Source organism: Bombus vosnesenskii, unplaced genomic scaffold (genome assembly GCF_011952255.1).
Source record: "Bombus vosnesenskii isolate JDL3184/JDL3185 unplaced genomic scaffold, Bvos_JDL3184-5_v1.1 scf7180000013398, whole genome shotgun sequence".
Classification (NCBI taxonomy): Eukaryota; Metazoa; Arthropoda; class Insecta; order Hymenoptera; family Apidae; genus Bombus; species Bombus vosnesenskii.
The window spans coordinates 391,028-414,052 of NW_022883023.1; the positions used below are offsets into that span (position 1 = coordinate 391,028).

A 23,025-nucleotide genomic window follows, 5' to 3' on the forward strand; every position below is an offset into this window, starting at 1 on the left:
ACGGTGGTTTATTTCGTGCTACGGGTAAATTACTGACGCTAAAGGGGTGATGGGGGGAGTCAGGTTTGGACGGGGATCGGAGACGCTAGGGACGTGAAAAGAAAAAGTAACGAGGATAAAAAGCGTGTTTCGGAGGAGGAAAGGTATGCGTCGACCACCACCGCGGCAACCGCTCCCGTTTTCACCCTCACGAGCATTACACGCGCCTCTCTACGTTCGCCGACACAATCCAGCACAAATGTTAATTGCTGAAATAGAAAGCGTACAAACTATTCAGCCCGACGACACACAGCGTGCATCGCATCGTGTCGCGTCGCAGAGTTTTGTCTACCGAGTAATTAATGTTATTCCCACCGAACCGACGCCGGTTAAAAGTTTCGACGTGTCTCGTTGATCGACGAGTAAACGAGACTACCGGCAAGCTTCGATTCGCTAGAGGATAAAACAACGAGAAAAAGATTCGAAAAATCGGCTCGTGGATTTGACGAATTCTTGGATTGTATTCTAAATAAATATTTCCTCCCTTTGTTCACTAGTATTCGTCACGTTGAATCGTTGAAATAAAAATCATCGATTATTATTGGCTGAAAAATCATTCGAATGGAAAACGATGCTCAAACAGAGTGAATTCCGATCGTGTGGTTAATATCTAATGATTTGAACAAGCAATATATTTGATACGACAAAACAAATTGGATTTCTACGATATCTAGTACAAACGGTTAAAGAGTAAATATTGAAAAGAATATCGATTTTTAACGCGTTTTGGTTCCATTCAAAAATGTGGAACACGCGTTGGACGAAATAAAGGGAATGTAGCTAGTAACGGCACGTGCAGAAATAAATATATGAAATATATAAATAATATAACAATCAACCGCTTAACACAGATTAAAAAATGTGGAAAAGTCCAAGTCGTTCAAAATTTCAAGAACTTCAAACGAAGCGTAACTGTGAAGATACGAAAGTACGTTGGTAGGTATGTTTAATCATACATTTAATTCATTGTAATAATACGGAGTTAAAATGGGAAGTTTATTCAAACTTGCGAAAGTAAAAATTAATTTATCGCTTCCATATCGGTATGTACAATATGTAACCAACATGACATAAAGCTAATAATTGGAAAAGGAATTTCTTCGAAAGATAAATGTGTTCACGGCAGTATCGCACGAATGAATATAAAATAACGTTCACGCGTGTTAACGATGAAAAGCAGAAAATTTTACCTGAGAACGCGAACGTTTTGCGATTGAACATAAAATCTGGAAGGACAATGTATCGGGTAAGAAAAAGAGAGGAAGAGAAAAGAGGTAAGCGTATTTACGAATGGAAGTTGCTGGCGCAATTGAAAACAACTAGTAAGTCTTCGTCTCTTCGAGTTTCCTGTTCTTATTGATTTCGCGCTACCTCGCAAATTACTCGAGTGCACTGTGCCGAGAAACGCAGCAGAATACGCTAAGAAGAAACCGATACATACTCTACGTGGAAGTTGTTTCTTTTTCATCGGTCGCTTGCCGGTATTATCATCGCGTCGCCCGGTATTACGTAACTTTCACTCATAAAAAACATTAATATGCATTACACTGACAGGAAAATTAATGTGACACGCGATCAATCTCTTAAACTGCAATTTCCATTAATTTCTCTGTAATTCCGATTTATCGTCCTCCAGCGTGATAAAAATAGACGGCACTGGTTAGTTTTAACGAAACAATGGAAAATCTAAATAACATAAATGATGAAAATAAATAGCGCTTCTACCGCGCCTTGAATCGAATAACTTTGTGCTGCGTGCTATCGTTATTCGATTTTTCCAATATTATCATTTTATATCATCTCGCGCGATATCTACTCTACGTGAAATATCTCTATTTTCACGTTATTGAACATTCGTATGGTGCGTCACCTTACTTTCAAACTTCTATCATGATTTACAATTACTCGTGATTCAAAACAGTTACTCGATCTTTTTCACGGGATTCTAAATAGCCATTTCCAGCTAAAGAACTTGGTAACTTTCATAGCTAATACAAGAAAAGTTTATTCACTCGGATGTTATATTTCAAGCGGGAGTATCATTTCACGTTGTCACCGAAAATACGCAAACATATTATTCTAACTGTAATCTGTGTCTGCAAAGTAATTTATATTCATGCGGAGAAAGCAGCCAAGGGAAGCTAGTCTTTTGAGCTATTCGGTGATTTACTGCAGTCTTTAGAGCATTGCTGATGTTTGTTCTTACGCGATTTTACAGAGCGCATGAACTATTTACTTCGCTGTGTTACTTTCCAGCTACGCGGTCTCCGCGACTAACTAATTCCAGCTTTTAATGCCAGAATGTTTCTAACTACCGCTCACCTCCTGCTTCTCCCAGCGGAGATTCCTATTCTTACGTAACTCATGAATATTTATATAGCCTAATAACTTTCTGTTTTCTTTCAACACGATGCGTAAGAACTTTGTTTCCCGCGAGTATTGTTCTGCAAATCAGCCACTCCCTGAACAAGCAAACAAGGCTTTAACCTGTATGTGAAATTGGATTAAGGTCCAAAATCTTGATCATCGCTGTTTCAATATCTTTCGTGTCATCGGAGATTACGTATAATATATAGATTTTGCGCAACAAATCGTCGCTAATTTACATTTATTTACGCTACAAATATACACAGGCATTGTTATTTTAATCTCCGTTCTATGCTGCTAATTGTATAATTAATATTTTGATCAAAATTTTACAGCGAAGCGTATTTTTCTGCTTATGCTTTTCAGATATTTTCTGAAGCATACATACAATATTAACCTACTTATATACACGCTTTTTAATTTATTATGTTTCGCGTAACGTAACGAATCTAATGGACTGCTCGTCTTTATTGAGATGCAAGTATTTTCATAATTACGCTCTGCAAATAAATCTTAAACGAACTACGCTTGAATTATAAAATATTCAAAATCCCTACACATAATTCCTATATACATACCGTTCGTTCGTAAACGTAGATTCGTTCATACGCGAAGATTCCAGCAACCGCCGCGAAGAATCGTAACAGCGAAAGAAGAAAGAACTAGCATGTTGGTTTTTATTGCGAGTACCAGGAAACGAAGTCCGTAACGACGCTTTAGTTCCCAGCGAGTTTAGTCGTGTACGCAGTTGAACGTGCAATTTTCACTCATAGATGCTTAAGAATTCGCGTCCGTACGGTTCCCTCGGAACGCACTAGAAGAATTCCGCTTTTCGCCGCTTCGAGATCTCACGTTTTCTGTGTTCCGTTCGACGGCTATAGTCAAAGAGATGACGGTGCGACGACTGTGACGACGGTTTATGTCTCATGTCAGTACGAGCAAATTACGGTAATGCAGTCGTGGAAAAAAAAAAAAAAAGAACGAGAACGAGTAATAGAAGGAAAGTGCATTTCGGAGGGTGGGGAACAGGGGATAGGGAACAACTACGCCGTACTTCTCTTTTTTTCGCGCTTGCTACCCTTATGAGCGTCAAACACGACTGACTTCAAAAGAGCTCGCCGACACGTGTTCCCACATCGCGATATCCTCGCATAATAAAGAGCAAAACTCTGCTATACGTCGTCTTCTATTATTAGGTAATCCGACGAAGCGTGTGCAATATTTAAAAGTCGCAGAGATCCCGTGGCTAGTAAATATTTCGTTAATTTAAAAGGCATGCTTATAAAGCTTGATTCAACGAGTGTCACGAGGACGCTCGTAGACAACGACTAAGGCAGTCGCGTTTCATTGTCCTTCCTTGCGAACAAAGGAGCACTCAAAGAGGCAGCCAGCCGCCGTTTTGTTTCGCATCGTCAAATTATTACGGTGCAACGAAGCGAACGGTGGAAAAGGAAAACGTAAACGAGCGCAAGCATCGTATTTCGAAAAAAAGCATAAGGGTTGAGCGCGGCAACCTGCGCCAACCTGCAGTCGTCGCCTCGTACCTTCCTCCAACGTTCGCACCCTTTACGTTCCTCTGCGTTCGCCGCCCCCCTCCCCCTCCCTCCGGTTTTGCATGCATACGTGTCGTTAATTGCTGGCACAGAAAGTACCAACTTTTGGATATACGGACGCGCGGTGCGCGATGCAGCGGACAGTCGTAATTAATGTCGCTTTTCCACAAAGAGCATCGGGTACGGAGAAAAAAGGCGAGGCAGGGGGCGAAATGTCAGAGAAAGTTGAAAGCAAAGGAAGAGGAACGGGTGAACCCAAGGTGCGGTGACGCGACGGAAAGGAAAATTAAAAATGCAAAGAGAGATGCCAACTGGGAGGGAGAGGCGAACAAAAAGAGAACAAAGGCAAACAGGTGAAAGGAAAAAGAAGAGGAGGATAGAATCGGTAGATAATGAGCAGAAACTAAGCAAAGCGACGTAAGATCGTGGAGGTGAGAAAATGAGGAAGTACGATGCGGAATTGGAAGAGAGTCGGCGGTTTCAATTCGTCGACGATCTGTGGCATGCTAGCAAGCTATAAAAATTCGCTACCACATAGACAACTCGAGTGGAACGGAACAAATAACCGATAATGAAATGTTTAAAATACCTGATAAGCGTTATCGTAATTCATTTTCAACGAACGCGAAACGCGCCCGCTTCTCTGCGTTAAGAAAAATAGATATAAAACACGGAATATCGAAGAGCGTAAACATATTTTCCACAGCGGATGCATAAACCTTGAAGCAAAAAGTTCGTAAAAGTGTAACAGAGTACGCAAATGCGATACAATGCGAGCTGGTATTAGTCTTGCCGGCATGGCGTGCGCAGCTACAACTGCCGCTAACAATGTTAGCTGGTACTTTTGCCGGCTTTCTCGCGTTTCCTTTTTGCAGTTGGAAATGAGATATAAAAGCGTCGCGACGCCCGTTTCTCAGTGAGAAACTCGCCGCGATAGGCATGGCTGGTCCATCGCGCTGTGCATTCTCTACTCCGTTTTCGCACCTCCATAAAATTTCGTTTCCATCACGATTAATTCTCAAGAATGTCTCTCATAGCGTGGAGAAACGCTTCTTCCTCGAAAATTGCGCTGAAGTCATTACATCTGGATGCTCTAGCGAAAATTTCTGACTACATTTTGTTGTAAAACCCTGGAAGACACTACATAGGTATCTAGAGATCGAGTTATATGAAAGTTAAATGCTTTTACTTCGACATAGCATATTATTGGTTAATTTTGATATTGGATATATCTTGTGAATGTAAGTGGAGGAAATTCGGGTCAGGTAATTTTCTCATGCAACGCGAATAAGATCTTTCGCTGGGGAAAACCCGATCAAATCGTCGTTGAGATATCTCGAGCTTGTTAAGAGTAATGTCGCGAATATTTTCTTGCGCGCCATGGTCGAGCGATGGAATCGTTACGCTGGAACAATGCCAATGTCTAATTTCGCAGAGTTTCGGTGGAGGTTAGCGACACGGTAGCGCCGAATACCATTCCTAGAAAACACCAAGTACTGACCTACTATATAAGCGTTATGTGTTACATACGCGGCGCATACGAACGCGAGCGAATATCACACGATAACCGAGAATCGGTTTCATCGGATCACGCAGCAACTTTATACGTATTGGTGGATTAACGACTGTGTACGTTACTCTACCGAGTGATCGCTGGTCGCGATAGAGCGAGAAAGGAAAACTTTTTAATCCGATACTTTTTAATCAAACGACTAGAAAGAAATTCCATCCCGGAACAACTTCTACTTTGAAACTAAACATTTGATTTGAATCGATCAGCGCGAGAAGCACGTCCGATATTTCTCGCTGTGGAATTGCGTAAACACCGATTGAGAGTCACGTCCGGACGAACGCCACGCGCATGAAATATGCAATCGCAAAAACTTCTTGCTGTCGTCTACTTCGTTTGCTCGTTTCGCCAAGCGCCTCTAAACTGGATTTTAACGTGCTTCCTTGCGCCAAGAGAACGAGTAATTTCCTTAATTTCATCCGATAATGGCATTCAATTGGATCCGATTGGAGAGGATTGATTTGTCCTTCTCTCGCGTGTACATATAACGTATAGGATATCCCACTCGGTCTGCGTCTGTTCCAAACTCGAAGATCCATTCCTACGATATTTTTTCGATAGTTTTCCCAGTTTAATTAATTAAATAGGTTTAATTTAGTTTATCGGTTCGAGAAAGCAAAGGCTGAGGAATGACCGGTATTACAGTTAGGACTGAGGCTCGCGAGGGATCGTTAAACAAAATTAGTCGGCGGTAAAATTTTCTTTGAACGGTCGAGTTGAAAACGTACGAGTTATTCGTTGTCCGGGTCACCGGTAGAACTCGACTAACGGTCTCGAAGTTTTAACTAAATTCAACTCCGAACGGAGAGTAAAAACTTCTGCGGAGAATATTCGCATCCTTATGGAAAATAACTCGGCTGGCTGGGTATCAACGCGCAAGAATGCACGGACGTGACGGTTTCGAGTCACATTATCCGCGGTACCACGGCATGAATCACTCGGAACTTTAGCTGGCTGGAAGCTGCGGTAAAACCTGTCGACGTCGTCTATTTAATTTCGCGTTACAACGACCCATTGAATCACGTTGTTAAAGCGAAAAAGCTGTCGGAGAACGATAAAACCATTAGGAGCGCGTGCCCATTGTTCCACTAACTAATTTATAACGCGATAGCGAAGATAGCACTTTAGCGTTGAATGCAGCTGAATTTCGATAGGCTGGAAATACATCCGCTAACTACAATGCCGAAGACAGGTGTTGAAACAACAGAGATATTACAGACACGCTCCAATTATCTTATCGGCTTACATTTGCCGCGATTCTGGTTAATCAAACCGTGAACAGTCTCCAACCGTTACGAAGAAACAAAGATCGCGTTCGATCAGCGTATATTCGTATATTCCGTTATTCGAGCGTATTTCCTTAGCGAAAAATAATAACATTTTTTTAATTCGATACGATCTTTGAAAATGGTTTGATCGAAATAGCGTAGAATTCACATTAATATTAAATATTGGAAATATTATTTTCCTCTCCATTATAAATTATTCCGTGCCGTGTGTTTAATTGGTTAACGTATTACGATTGAAACTGGTAATTGAAAAAGACAATTTTTAAAACTTACTTCGTTTCGCGTACAAGAACGACCAGTTCAATTTAAAAATGCCATAGCCGGGATATTCTTTTAACTGCACGACGTCAGAGGTTTCTCCATAGCTCAAAAAACGGTGGCTGCAACCGCGGCCGTAACCGCGAAAGCGTTAATAACTCTGCTCAAACATGTTCCTCACGTACCACCCGATATCGTGCAGAAACAACACATGAAATTACTCGAAACATCGCCGGCCACCTCGTAAACACCGGAAATATATATGAAACGTTTTTATCGTCGGTCGAACGAGAAACTTGGTATCCCGGGCAGACGTTGGTGCTACAACAGTAGGCGAATGAAACGAAACGAAACGAAACGAACGAACGAATGAACGGGCGAACAAACGAAAAGGGAGCCGCTGGACACGGGGGCTGCTGCCTCCAGGGAGTCGTGCCAAAATTGTTAACAGTCGAGACAGCCGTGTTATAGGTGGCATGTGCTTCCAATCAGTCGTCGAACGAATCAGAAAAGGAAAGGCAGAACAAGAGAAAGAGAGGCGGAGACAGGTGGTCGGCGTCCCTGAGATACCGGTCACGGAGCCGAAGCCGTTTTATTGAACTCGCACCCGATAGAAGTGCATGGACGACGCCCAGTGCTCGGCCATTCGGAGCTATCGCGATGCGCTCGCTGTTCCGCGATATTTTCTATCTCAGTCTGCGGAAATTATCCAACTTCTTAATATCCGCTTGTTTTCAAACCCGGATATTCGTATCCGTCGCAAGTACCGCGTATTCGAATGGCCCCAAGTACATCCGTGCGATATATTCCCTGAACATATCGAACGGGCAAGTTCTATCGTCCTTATCGTTCGGTAGTTGCTAGAGATCGTGGCTAGATCGTGGCTAGATCGTCGTACCAGAATTCATCGTGTATCGTATATACGTGTTTACACGTTGAATGGCGGCAAACAACTTATATCGCCAGTTTCGAACTATACTTTTGATTAGAATCCGCGAATCGGATTCGACACCTCCAAATGGATTACCGATACCATCATGTTCATCGATCGACGAGCATGCAACCAGCCGTTACACCCGACCATGGTTCAGTAATTTATGCGATCCTTTGCAGAGAAATAATCACCGATGCGGAGAAACGCGATGATCGTCGCGATCGACGAAAATAGGGCGTTTAAAGCGCGTCGTATCTGTGGACGGGGAACGTCGTTAAGCGAAAAATCGATACGATAACGTGGTTGTTCCAGCTACTCGAATAACCGGATTACGCGCGCATTGTTATTCCTGTAGAGAGTGTAGAAGAATATCCGGGTACGCGAAGCACACGTTTTCAGCGCTTTTATTTCGAGTATCGAAGAAAACCGGGGCGACGATTCCTTTTCAGACGGCTGCGGTTCGGCAGTTTGCAAGCACGGCTAGCAAAGGAACGAGAAGACGGAACAACAACGCTGCGGGACATCTGCGGTCGTTGAAGATCGAAATACGAGATACCTCTCGCCAGTTGCGCCGTATAAAGCGGGGTTACAACACGGGAAACATCGAGACACACGGGCTGACATCGACGACGGGATATTCGAGAAATTCGTTTGTATATCCGAATAAACGGCTCTTCGCGGATACCTGACGAGATACAATTGTGGCGAATCGTTCGAGGATGCGAACACCTCCTCCCTATTCTGTCGAACTTTAATATCACGGCCACCAGCCCTGGAAAAATTCGCTTCCCGGAATTTTCGCCGTATTTCTATAACGTATTACGTGAATCACGCTGTTTCCAACGCGCCCTGCGCGCCTCTGAGAGAGATTGCATTACAAATGACGCGGAAAATGCATCAAATACCTTCCGATCGTAAAACTCCATTTCAATTACCGGAAGGATACGTCTGACGTCCCGTGTATCGACTTCCTCCCTATATAGAGGCAGTTTCCCATATATGTACGAACAAACGCGTTTGGTGTATCTTGACGGCAAATCCCGTAACACTCTCGCGGACAGTAACGAGACACGGTTTAATTAAGGAAACAACATCGGTCATTAGAATTTTCAGAAAACGTACTCTTTCATTGCGTACGCGTGAGAACCCGAGGGCAGCGAGTCTAGTGTCCTTCAGAGATTTCAGACGTGCTTTTACCTTTTTCCCCTGGCTCCACTTGCTGGCGCTTTGCTTTTTCGTCTGTGTAGTGGTTTTTTAGAAGGTCGAAGGGGCCACATCCCCATCTTGAAAACATTAATGAGCTCCCAGAACCACCTGCACGCACTGTACGTATATACGTACATGCATAGCTGGCACTTGCATACACGATGCCTGGAAAAAGGGTGGAATGAAGAAAGGTAAGAAGAAGAAGAAGGCCTGAAAGAGATGTTATATTAGAGGACGCGTCATCCAGGCCAGAGACACGGATTCGTGTCGTAACCGATCTTTGCACCGACTTCATCGCTCGATTTCCTCCTTGTAGTAGTTGGACGATTTAATCTGAGGATAAGAGGACTGTCAAAACGCTACGATACGTTCGTGAACCGATCGGTGTTCGCAAGGCTGCTGCACTGTTCTTTTTGCAGCGTCTTGTTCTTTCTTTTTTCTTTTTTTTTTTTTTTTTTGTTAAAACTCGTTTACGAAATATAGTTGATCCGAGATTACAGTGACCCATCTAGATACAGGACTAGGAGCATTTGGCTTCTTCGGATGCTTTCGGCCGTACTGCGGGATTATTCGAAAGAGCTATAAATATGCTGCGTTCAAACCGGCGCGGTGCGGCGCGGCGAGGCGAAAGGACAGAGGATTGGCGTAAATAGGGAAATATTCACTGCAGGATCTATGTATACATGCGAAGTGAATACTCTTCATGATGTCGTGAATGGGACTGCCGAGAAAGGTTGAGAGTTGAAATTTACGTCTTCCCCCGGTGTGTGTACGGCTGTGTTATCGAATATCGCAGAAAATCTATAATAACCGTTCCGGCTTACGAGTGAAATTTATTTTCCAGGCAGCATTGCCAAAGCACGATAAACGGAGAAATCGAAAAATTCTTAATCGACTTAGACGTCGTTGGTTATCAATGGAATGATTCGTTCAACTTTTCCGAGCGTGACGTCAGATCGCCGCAAAGGTAGTAATTAAAACGCCTTCGAGTTCGAAACCGATCGTTCGATGTTAAGCGAACGAAAGTTTGCCATTCAAGGGTTCGTTCGCGTCTGCCCGGCCGACAAAACCATACTTAAACCGGTGAAGCGCGAGGAGAAAGAGCGAACCGATAAAAGGGAAGAAAAGGAAGGAATTTCCTTTATCGTGGAATTGTTCCAGATTTATGAGCTCCAGGAGTTCAGCCATTCAAATTTTTCAACTGCTCTTTCTTGCCTACCCACTATAAGACCGCAGCTCTTAGACGAACGAGCTGCGAAAGGCCGGGGAAAGAAACCAATATAGAAATGGATGGGAGCAAAGTCTTTACACAGACGAGCGGGTTCCATGTTGATGAACTTTAATAACTTCCATCTAAAAATTTGAAATTTCTACTTTTTTCCACGAGCAATTGGCCCATCGCGTCATCTCGAGATATTTCTCCTACCTACACTACAATTGTACACTACAATTAACGCGACGTCCGCCAATCGCTCACGATAAATCCTCGTTCGTTATTGGTTTCTCCATTAGCGAAGTTTATCATAACTGATCGTGACTGTAAGAAACCTAAATTCTTCGAAAGTTGTTTCAAATTCGAACTAAATAATACTTTACAAAGTTAAGTATTAAACGGTTTACTCGTTTGGCGAGTATACGAGGAAAAAATAAGACAAATTATTTAACGTTTAACAGTCAGAAACTGTAATTCCTGCTTTACTACCGTCAATCAAGCGAAACTATGAAATTTTATCGCGTTTTCCGTAAAACTCTCGCCTCCCTCTTTATCGATCGTCATCGATTTTTTGTACCGGAAGAATACGTTAATAGGAATCTAGTTCGATAGAATAGAAATTCGAGTGTTAGAAATGTTTATAAATGACAGCTGGAAACCCATTCAGAAGATATACATATAGTTCCGAGCAATAAAGACCAACAGATAGAGAAAGTTAATAATTAACATTAGCGGTGGAAATTCGATATATACAGAGTAACAATGTAACTCTTTCTGCTAATAAAACGAGGTTTTTCTATTTCGACCAAGAAAGACGAACGATCCCATATCAAAGATCACGTTGATTTATACATATCCTCCGTATTATGATACCATATTCAAGATCTTGTCCGCGTGCAGCTTTTATCCGATTTAAATTGCGTAAAGTTGAGATTATCGCGTATAAGGTAACAATACGATCGCGCCATTTCCAGTTGATTAGAATCGTTAACCACTCTCCACAATGGTATATACGCGCGGTAACTCAAGTTACAGATTAAAGTGGTGCCGATCGGATTGGTCGCTGTTAATCGTGTAAAAAATTAAAGCTTGTTCCAAGAGATGCTTCAATAGCTACAATCTCGGCCTGCAGCACATTCAAGATTGTATACATTACAGCTGGTTTATCGTATTCGTTCATCGATTGGACTCGTATACAACGTGTTTCATCGATGTATGCCTTACCTCCTTCTACATATTACCTACGCGGTATGATTTATCGATACTTTCACGGGTATAAGTTGTTCGGTGCTTCAATTTTATGTCTGATCGTTGTATAGTATAACTCACGTATTTCTCATACAACGTATAAACGCAATAGCGTCGAATAATAATTCGATTTAACGGTGAAAAATTGAACTCGATTTGATTTCAACATATAAATATCAATCTTATTCCAGAAGGGAGAAAATATAACTTAATCGAAAGAAGAAGTTTAGGATAGCGACCGAAAATATTCTGCGTTTCATTGCACGTGGGGTGTTCCCAATTTCGTCAATCACGAATATATCAGCGCGTCGGTTATCGTATAAGTTTATGTCAACTTGCTTATCAACGTGACTGTGACCCAAAATAAAAAGCAAACTCGAGCACTAAAACGTAAAGTGGAATTCGAATCGCGTTCACAGAGGCCACCGAGATACCATCTTATTGATACTGCGGTCAGAGTGACGCTGAAATTTCAAGACCGCCTGCATCCTTACGTCGCGCCCTGAATACGGATCAAAGATGATACGTTGAAAGTCGATAAGGCCAACTTCGAGTGTATAAACACGAAACCGGCATACGTAGTATACGCTCTCGATGCTGTTCCGAAGAGAACAACGATACTGGTTACGCGTGCAGCCCAGTGCGTGCTAGAGACATCGAAGTCGTCACTGAATCGTCGTTCTGTGGTAATTATTATGCCTTCCATTTGCACGGCAAAGTAGAAAGCAAAGCTTCTGCATACTGCACGAACACACGATCCTTTGGAAAAGAGACCAGGTAGGCGAAGAAAGAATGGTGGAGAATTTCTGACGCGTGTCTGTATGTGTGGCCTGCGCTCAGAGAACAGAGAAAAGCAAAGGAGGGAACGGGAGAAAAAGCGGTAGTACCGGTCTAGCTTGTCCTCGGCGAGTACTTTGGCACGTAGGTAGGCAGACTGTCTTACGCCGTAGTTATGTTAGTCACATGGATACTAAAAGTATTCTCTACTTGGCTATTTTCACCTAATTTACAACGAGCAAATCAGAAGCGAAAAGTTGAATCTCGTGCTCCACTACTGAGACGCTCTGACACGCCCTATAATTTCATCCCTTGCTTCTTGCTAGCCTCTTAAAAGCAAAACCTTTACAACTATTGGTCACGTAGTTTCATTTAAACCTTAGGTCATTTACGCGCATTAACGAGTTTTTATTATCTTTTATGAACGTATAAAAATATTCTTTATTTGTTAATTTATGATATTTATTACGATGTTAAACGTTCATTAAGAGGGTAAGCGTATTTTTCGACGCTGAAACAATACCGAGAAAAAGAAGATGAAATTTTAAAGAGCTTAACACGCAGTACTGCTTTCTTGTAAGAAGATATTACGATATAATCTTTTACCAGATTTTTCAAGTTATTAAAAGGTTTGTACCTCATGCGGTCAGACAAGAACATGCCGATTAGCTCGTTGTGGAAAAATACTAATAGCTTTACAGAGTTTATCGATATATTTGTGGAACGTACCAATTGATAAACCTAACGATGATTTTTACACGTATTAATTATCATGTTCGCTAGTCAAATTAACGTTGATCGATATGGTACACTTAGAAACTTCCGTTTTGACTACCATGTAGTATTTCCTTCCCGTAAATGTACGTATCATATCCTAGCCACAATCGCTATCCATAATACAGCGACTCGCCGTGTTAATACCAATCAAAGGTTTTTAAATGATAATTTGATTACTCTAATCGCCAGTCGAGATTGTATAGCGTACGTGGCTGCTGATCTTTCACATACAGAGTTCTCATGATAAATGACTGTGAACCTATCAAACATCGACACAATGTGTTCATATATATCAGCGTAATAAACTGTGCAAACTGGATTATTCGTAACAATATCATTACCTGACCGTCGATGCTTTCCGATATTGGAAACCGTATTTCAAATCCTTGTGTCAAAAATAATCGACTCTCGTTACGTCAATTTCTTCGGATTCCTTTAACAACAGGGAGTAAATGTGTCAACCAGGTGTTATTAATTACGCATTATTAGCGGCACGGCTCCGACGCGGTACAAAAGCGTCGCAAAGGACACGATCACGAGTACACCATGTGCGGTCTGAAATATATGGCACCTCCTATGCGGAAAGCTTATAAGTGACATATGCGCGCAGTATACGCGCTCCCCTAGCTTCTCGGGGTGCCACTGCATGCGTTAATGCAAGATAATGCTTCATCATTTCGTTCCATTTCATTTCTATTTACCCCTAAGGTTCAGGTGTAATTTTTCCCTGCCGAGAAGGACGCGTAAAGAGAGAGCGCTCGTTCCCCGACACAATCTCCCTTTTCTGTTAATTCAATTATAGCTAGCTTAACGCACCGAGGAGCAAAAGTTGGTCTCCAGTTAAGCCAATTCACGGTTAAGTGCGAGACCGCGGCTCAAGCCGCTGATAAGAAAAGTCTAAAATAGTAAAACATGCGCGGGACGTGTTATCTTTGCTTCGAAAATCGCGTTAGAAGAGGCACGACGCGACATGCTACCAGCTTGTTATCTGATCCGATGAACGTATACACCGATTCAACTACGCTCTCGGTATTTATCACCGAACTAAACGTAAATTGTACTCTCGTTCATTTGTGTGGAATAAACGGCACTAGCGGCAACCACAGATACGGATCAGTCGGTAATATTTGACTTCGACGGTTACATTTTTATACGTTTTATATTAATTCGATATAAACGTCAGGATTCATCTGCGTGCGAACCCGTGGGTGTTCGCTACAAATCCTCCGAATATTTGCCTATTAATTGGCGTGCAAAAGTGGACCAAGCAAATAGAACGATATGTTTTGTCGCGTGTACAATTATCGAGCCTGATGTCACGCGTTCAGTGAAAAAGAATAGCCGGATGGGGAACGATGGAATTTCAACGCGATACGATAATAATTCGATAATCGATGTGACAATTACCTCTCGTTGGCAACAACGAGACGAGGGAGCGCAGGGTATGTCTTCGCCCCTCCAAGTGAAATTCTCCAAGGTGCCGATAACACGTTGATGAGGCAATTAATATTGATGTAACACGAGGCGAATCCCCCGCTATTGTTACCCGAATACCGAACACCGTCCGGATTAATATTTAATCCGCGCGATCACGGAGTTTCCGAGAGCCCGGGACGGACGTTGTTCATGCTCGTCGAATTTTTGACGATCGTGTCGCGGAATTCTCAATGCAGCCTGGTCGAATATTCAACGAGCTCGTCCCATCCACGTAATAAACTTCTTGAAGGTTCGCCGGTGTGCGACAACACAATAATTATTATGCACCGTTAAGAAACAAGTTCTTCTCATATTCTCTTCCTGTTTCTCTATGTTCGCCTCCTTGTTCCTCTTATTGCTTGCGACCGTACGAGAGGAACGAAGTATAGCAATTCGAAAACGCGATCGTAAGCCTCGAATAACTCGGGCTACTCGAGATAGTTTGCATGCCTTCTCGCAATCTCGGATCGCTTAGTGGAAACTATTATGCTTTCTTATGCTCCCAGTACTTATCGTTTTTATTCCCGATGTCACGAATATCTACCACGAAGGGAAAGGAAGAAGCTCGAGAGATCGCGGTTTCGAGAAATCGAAATTTCTACGATAATTAACGACGACCAGCGAAAAAATGATAGGTACTGGTAAAAGAAAATAAGAGACACGACGCGGTTTTATCTTTAAAACGATTCGCGACAAAAAATTTGAACTCGGTATTAAAAGATATTTTATACAGTTTAGTTTGCTGAATGGTTATTATGCGAATGAAACGTAAAGGAAACGGGAAAATTTGAAACGTGTCATTTTCTCGTTACGTTTGATTCTTTGATCGTATGAGATTTACGAAAAAAAAAAAATTGACAATTTAATGACAATTCATGTTTGAAACGATTGTCTCGAATAGTTTGAAAGTTTTAACAATCTCATTTGGACAGAAACTTGTTTCTCAATCGATGTAGTAAAATCGCGCTCATTTTTACGACTAACGTAATTTCTATTCAATGAAACGAATAACAAAACAATATTTTAATAGGGTATTAGTCCTTAATTAATTAAAGAAACCAGATAGTGTATTTATAATCTTTCCGTTAGAATTTCGAGAAAGGATGATTAAGGTCAAGTATTTTAAAGAGACAGGGAAACCTATTTTCTTAGTCGACGATGACGAAACATCTTTGATTCAACAAGATGAACGGCTTAGGTTGGATAATCTTTTATTATTTTATGGTTCGTTGTCCATTCGACTAATCTCTAGACAAAAGCTTTCAATTCAATTCCTTTAATAAAACAAACATGAAATGTTTCTTTCTATTATTGCAATGCTAATTAGGTATAAAAACAATAACGTATTTGCAAAACCACACCCATAATGACTCCTTCTATATTTCGTTTATACTTCCCTATGTAATAAAAATGCATCATACTTATTTAAAATAAATCGATTCCGATGGATATAGCGATTAACCTGTCTGGAACATCCTGTATACATGTATATGTAATTACGTAACTAGATTTATATGTACAATGTTCGTAGCTCTATGTTTTAATTAATTTTAATTATGTACGTACTATACTACGTATATGGCCGATGTTAAGCTGACTGGAAGTAAGAAAAATGTATGTTTTAGAAGCGCTCCAAATACTTCACTATGAAAACATTTCGCACTTGCGAAACAGTTATATAATTTATAATGATTAGGTATAACAAATCGTGATATGTGGCTAGTGAAGCAGAGATTGCAAACGTTTGCGAAAATATTATAACAGCATTCGATGGAAGTATACGAGACGATGTCAAGTAGGAATACTTTTATGCGACTAATGGCTAAATAAGAACACGAGAGAAAAAACGTTGATAAATTCTTCTGTGATCAATGCGAAATTTATTTAGTCTCACAGTTTCTTTCGTAAACGACAAGTTTGTGAAAAGTTAATCGATTAAGAAGCGTGTTGAATTCCGTCAGTTAGAGAAGTCAAACAGAGTGGTATTTCCATGATGGATGAATCGTCTTAGATTTCTCAAGCACGTTTTCCCCACCGGCTGAGTTTGACATTTTCGATCCGTCTTTATCCGAGATTCTATCCCTGGTTGCGATTGACAGTTCGATCGCGCCAAAAAGACGATGCAACTTCAATCGTCGCGCGCGCGCGCGTCTTTAATCTTTCATCCGCGTAAGTACGTGATTCAATGTCGGCACAAAGCGGTCTCTCGTCTCTCGTCGAGTGTAATAATCTAAACGCGCTAGGCGTGCACATTTCGATTCGTCGAACTTCGAGGCGTCACCTTGTTCCGAACGGTGAAAAAAACGACCGGAGAACGACGCCAACTTCTCTAGCCAGTCGAGAGCAAGGAGAACGGAGCGTGACAGAGATAAAGAGAAAGCGCGCGCACTGATCCGACAGAGATAACGAAATGCAATGAGAAAGAGAGCGCGCACGGATCGGATCGAGAGAATTCGATGAAAGAGAAAAGGATCGAGTGACCACAATAGTCGTCCTCTCTCTTCTTCCGATACTCCGTTTCGATCCCTAACATGGGCCTTTTTCTTAGCCTCCGGCTGTGGTACCATCCCTAACCTCCCGAGATCGAAACAGTACCAAGCAGAGGAGAACAGAAATCTATGTAATACACGGAAGAATGACAAACACACAGACACATCGTACCGTAAAAGAAACTAACGAGAAGATAAGTTGAGCAGACTTACTCTTGCGAGTGGCAGGGTAAGGTCGATTTTTCTTCTGTCCGTGGGTGTATCCTTTACGAGCAGGTCACTAACTAGCCTGTACACATCACCCATGACTCTCGCGCAACCAACTCGAGTAAACAAACAAGAATAACTTTTCCTACTTTTGCTCTTTTTCTCTCGCTTCGAAACACTTGATATTTTTCACACCGAACACACTAATTAGACAGCGGATAAAAGACGGCAAAAATCCACGCGTGATCTAGTCAAAGTAGGTATAAAAAACTTCTCCAAGATCATCGCGTCATATCGCGATTCGTCAAAGCGTCGTGCGAACGAAAACGATCATGGGGGGTCATTCCTGGAATCGTTGCCGGTTCTACCGTTGTCTTCTTTCCTCGGCCACTTTGCACCGACAATTTTTTCCTTCATGTGTCGAGTTCAAACGCGTATGAACGATTATCGTGATCCGAGATCGTGCCGATCGAACGAACCGTGCGTTAATGTCACTTTTTTCTCACGCGATACCGCTAGGAGAACGTGTAACGTCACAAACAACGGTCAAAATCACACCCGCCCCGTCCAGGCACACAGGGCAAACTGTCGTCTAGTCGGCGCTCAGCGGCCCGCAGCGACGTACCGAGAACAACGAAAAGCGAAACTCGATGGCGCCACGGCTCTACGGAGTCTGTGCCGTGAATGCGCTCGGGCTCGACGGTGGCGTCACTACCGACCGATCTTCGTACTACATCGCCGCTACACATTCGAATCTTACCAACACGATCGCGGCCAGTTCAGTAGCGTACACATACGGAAGCACTCGACTTACTACCACAACCGTATCTCGTGACGATGCCTGCACGTATACGCGATCTCGCCAAGTAGCGTTGGACAAGTGTGGTCGTGGTCGTGGTTGAGGTGTAGAGGGAGAAGTAGGAGGGTGAGTTAGTAGTTACCCCCACGAAGAGTGTTCCAGGGCCGGCGCAACCGCAATTCGTCGATTGCAACGACTGATTGTGAGCGCGATTTAACGGAAGTCGAGCGAGCTGTCTACTTTTAAAACGCGCCTGATACGACGGAGTTATGTATAGCCGCCGCCTAAATTGCTTTGTCCGAACGATTTACATTCTTTTCATGTAAATGAGTTTACGCGATTCGTTCAGCTCGTAGATGCATCCACGCGCCAGCGCGTTGTAACGTCATGTTAAACCTTCCCTTTTTTATCTCGTCGATTGAAATTACTCGACAGCGAGATGGGAAACGATGCATAGGTACATATAACAGCGACGTAACGAACAAAGCCGGGTTATTCGGCTGCTTTAAACGGAAGAGATATAAAATTCGCTCGACCGAAGACGGCCCTGACGCTGAAAGCACGTCGTGAAGCGTCAGTCGCCCTTTTCTCCTCGTCACTCGGCATAGCATACGCAAGGAGTTAATTAGTAGTGACACATAAGCGATGACTGTAATCAGAATAGAACGAAGGAAGAGGATCGAATGGTCGGAATTAGCGCGACGTCGCGCGTCGGGTCGCAGTTTGCGTCGGTAACGAACGAAAGGCCGGAACGCTGTCCGATCCGTGGCTCATCAAAATTCAAAGCAGCCTCGTTACAACTTCCGAAATTACGAATGCACCTTTGTCCTACAAAAGTTGCAAAATCACCCCTGAGTTAAGCACTCTAGGTGAGAGCAGACGCGTACACTCTCCGCTACGACTGTCACTGCGATTAGTAACTAACAACATTCTCGTTTATGCATTAATAGCACGTGCACGCAAAGAGAAAGACCATCAGGGCAACAGGGAGGGAATGGGTGTGCGCGCGAATAAAAGAGAGACGAAATTGCAGTTGAAAGTAAAACGAGCGACGAAGTAACGTTAGACCGAGTTTTGCGCTAAGTAACGATTATGGGGAATGGATTTTTAAACCAGAGTTTACACTGTTTCGCGATATCAGACGGAAGGCTGGAAGAAATATTGGTTGAGATTTATGACACCATGTGACTCGGGCAGTTATGGCTGAAACCGAGGAAAACTGTAAAATACTATGGTTATTTGTGGAAGCATGCACTTCCGCACGATTTTTGCCACTGATTCTCCCTCTCTTTCCCCCCCCCCCCCCCTCTTTCTCACTCTCTCTATACGATTCTTTTTCACGAAGCCCTCAAAGGCGGAGGGGCTATACGTTTGCCGACGATAGCATGGGATCGGTGATTCTGCCGGCAACTCTCGACCGCTTCTCCGCCCTCCAGCGTATCTCGGCCCCTTTCCTCTTTCGTCTTAACCCTCTGGCCGCACAGCCGCCGTTCCTCTTGCTAGAGTCCCTAGTCATCCAACACCGGGCTGGCGCTGCTGCTATCCAAGGCCAGCCACGCTTACCTAGCTAAGTCGCCAAAAGCTTGGACTCCCCGTGGAATTCAGCTTCCGTCATGCCAGAGGGCGTATTGCGTGGCATCCCCCGGTGTCGACGATGCACTTCGATCCGTTGGGATCGAGCCTCGTAAAATTGGATTTGCGCAGACAGTATGGTACTTCGACGTAACGCGTACCCTTTATCAAAGAACCGACCAACATAACTACTCATTACAGGATCGTTCTGTCGTTACGGTTGCTTCCTACGGTGACGCAATTCCCTGCTTTGTTGCCACTTTTCAATTCTCCGTGCGATTAAACGGTGTTTCATTCGGAAGAACATCGATCGCGAATTGTTGCAGTTAGCGGTACGCCCTTGAAATTGTTTTGAACGAAAAGTGTTTGCCTTGTAGCATCCTTAATTGTAAACTTAATCGATATATTAAGAATTATTTTACCAAATTATAACATACGATACCTATATAACTAAATCAATCTGCCTATTTCCTAGCACGAAACTATCTCTGTCGAAATAATATCTTGGCCGTATGCAAATTAAAATGGATACACGTTCTATCGGTTCTTGTGTCTCAATATCTCTGCTGTGCCTGTGATTAGGAACATTATGAGAAAGAGATGACTCTAGTCGTGTGACGCACACACTTTTTCCTGCGCGGATCCGGCGTATGTATCGCGGGTGTATCACGACGGTTTAATGAAAACGTACGGCATGTTTTAATTAAAATTGCCTTCACTACCGAAAACAGAGCACACGGATGAGATAGTTCTGATTAGCGATTTGTAGCAAACAAGGCAGAGCAATATCCTCTCGATCTCTAGCCTTCGTGTTTATATACGCGTCTTTAATTTTGACTTCTCTGCCACGTTATTCGTTATTGCGGCAGAGAGTTTCGGCGTTACTTTGTGTTTACTGTGACTTGCAAGAGGCGAGGCAGTGTCCAATCGATTCTCCATCGTCGAAAAAGCGCACGCTTTTCTCTGTCCCTCTCTCTCTCTCTCTCTCTCTTTCACACAACACACACACGCGCGCGCGCGCACGTCCTTTCTTTATGTGTGCATACGCCTGGATTTCTGTGACGCGTTAAATCCGTGCCTGACTGCACAAAAGTGTACGGTCTCTTTGCGTCCGAATGCAATGACTAGTTTTTTTTTATATCGTCCTATATCATCGCCTTAAATCGCGAAAAAATCATTTGTCAGCGGCGAGCAGATTCTAAAGAGGTTCTGAAAGCGCGGAGAAAGAATTTCGAGAATCTCGACGAACTTCAACATCCCGCGGATGTGTCACGGTTTTTTCTAAAAAGGAGAAGGCAACAAGGATTTTTCTCTCCTGCGGACCATTTCGTGGATATCTCCAACGGCGTTGCGGTGGAAATACTAAACTTGTACTTGACAATGATTTATGAACATTTTTCCATCTACAATTGGCAACAATCGTGATACGCTGAAGATTGAAATTGATCGAGCGAGACTTATCCTACGTATCAAATGCAGTTTCGTTAGCGCTTTAATCAGGACCCGTCTGTTTTTCTCTTCCTTCCTCCATCTGTTGTTCTTTCTATCTTCTTACCTTTTCGATTCATTGGGAAAAGAGAGCGAAGGAGGGAAATCCACGTTGCAAAGGAAAAATGGAAAAACAATTACGCCATCAACAATCGAATAGCGAGTTCGGTTCCCAGTCAATTCTGCGGAAGCCTCGGACAATAAGCAATGTAGATAATAGCTTAGCGGTACCTTATCTACCACCCCCATCCGCGGGCGAAACGTTTGCCGGGATGATAGAAAGTATTTCACGTGGCGGGCGGATGGAAAACTTACAGAGGAAAAGAGAAGTTTTTGCGATACCGCGAAGAACCGTATCAGATTTCCTGAAGCTAGGCGAGAGAGGTTCCCATCGCAACTCGAGTTCAATCCCTCCTCCCCGCTTTTAAAGCTCGGTTATACTTCGTACTTAGTTTTCGCGGCAAGCGAAACTTACCTAACAGATACGAGTCGTTGGCCACGATATGGAATCCGAAGAACGAGGAAGTCGACGTTCCGCCCTTTCTCGGTGATGGACAAATCGTCCCAAGGACAGAAATTGAATGTCGAACTAGTTTCTAACTACTTCGAGGTGGAATAGTTTCGTTAAGTTGACTTCTGCGAAATCGCGCACGACGTGTCTTTTTTTCTCTCTCTCTCTGTCTGCCAGCCTCTGCGGCGAACGAGCGCGATCCATTCCCTAGATCGTCCTCCAGCAACTTTGCGAATAATACTAATTCGGAGGAGAGCTAAGGGGAATTTCACGCAGGTGAATTCGTACAGCGAGCGGAATCATTTTTCGACCGTCTTTGGCAGAAGTGTACGTCGAACGTGAAATTGAATTCAGGCACGGTTAAACTTGAAAATTCTGTTCTTATATCGAGGACATTTCGGTTTGTCTTTGTGCAGGCAGAAAGAAAGAAACAGAACGAGAAAAAGAGAACATAGGATTAATACCTATTTCAAAATTCAGCGAATAAGCGGACCGGTTTCTCGTTCGATACCGCATCGAAACACGATAGTGCAGCAATTCTCAAGCGAGCATTATCTTCAATGATGTAATCGAGAAACGATGTCATATCGCTAGATATCTATTTATAGAGAACCACGAAGGAAAAGAATGCTTTTCGTTATATTAATATATGCATAACGAATTCCTGATATATTCATCGAAATGAAAGAAAATCAAGAAGAAATTCGTAATCCGATAGATTCTATATTCCATCGATGTCAATTCTGTGTTTATAAGAATCGACTGCCTTTCGAAATGGAGCTGATGTAAATGACGCAGTTCCGTTTCATCGAACGAAATATCCATCCATATTGCAATTTCGTATTTCTGCTCAAATCTTTTGATAGATTGGATATTCGGTGTAACATTTTTCCTTATTTTTACTCGTAGAGTACGCTAACACAGTTTGCCGAGTAAAATCTATATGCGTAGTAAAGACCACAGACTATTATAACATCTTTTACAATTTTTGTCCCATGCTTTTACATTGTATTAAGATATTTGTAGAAAACAGAAAATTTAATACATTGGAATTTGGTCAATATGCAAGGAGAGATATGTAAACTCTTAGAAGAGAATATCCGCTACAGGAAATGAAATATCGAAAAACTATTTGTCGAAGGACTTACGGCTGTAAAAGTCACGCTGTTCTTAAAGTTGTATTCATTTTCTTGGAATGGAATGTATTTTTGATATCACGGTCATGTAAAATGTAGGGCATATGAACACGAAT

General features: G+C 42.6%; 1 protein-coding gene across 3 annotated transcripts in view; it reads right to left on the reverse strand.

Moving 5' to 3' along the window:
• The window catches only part of LOC117237772 (insulin-like growth factor-binding protein complex acid labile subunit), a 273,866-nt gene extending 255,782 nt beyond the window's left edge, over nt 1-18,084 (reverse strand). For all 3 annotated transcript variants that reach the window (XM_033502099.1, XM_033502097.1, XM_033502098.1), the window contains exon 1: nt 17,410-18,084. In XM_033502099.1, the coding sequence (XP_033357990.1) occupies nt 17,410-17,502 (93 nt within the window). In that variant the 5' untranslated portion in view covers nt 17,503-18,084. The remainder of the gene's footprint in view (nt 1-17,409) is intronic.
• Nucleotides 18,085-23,025: the final 4,941 nt, after the last annotated feature.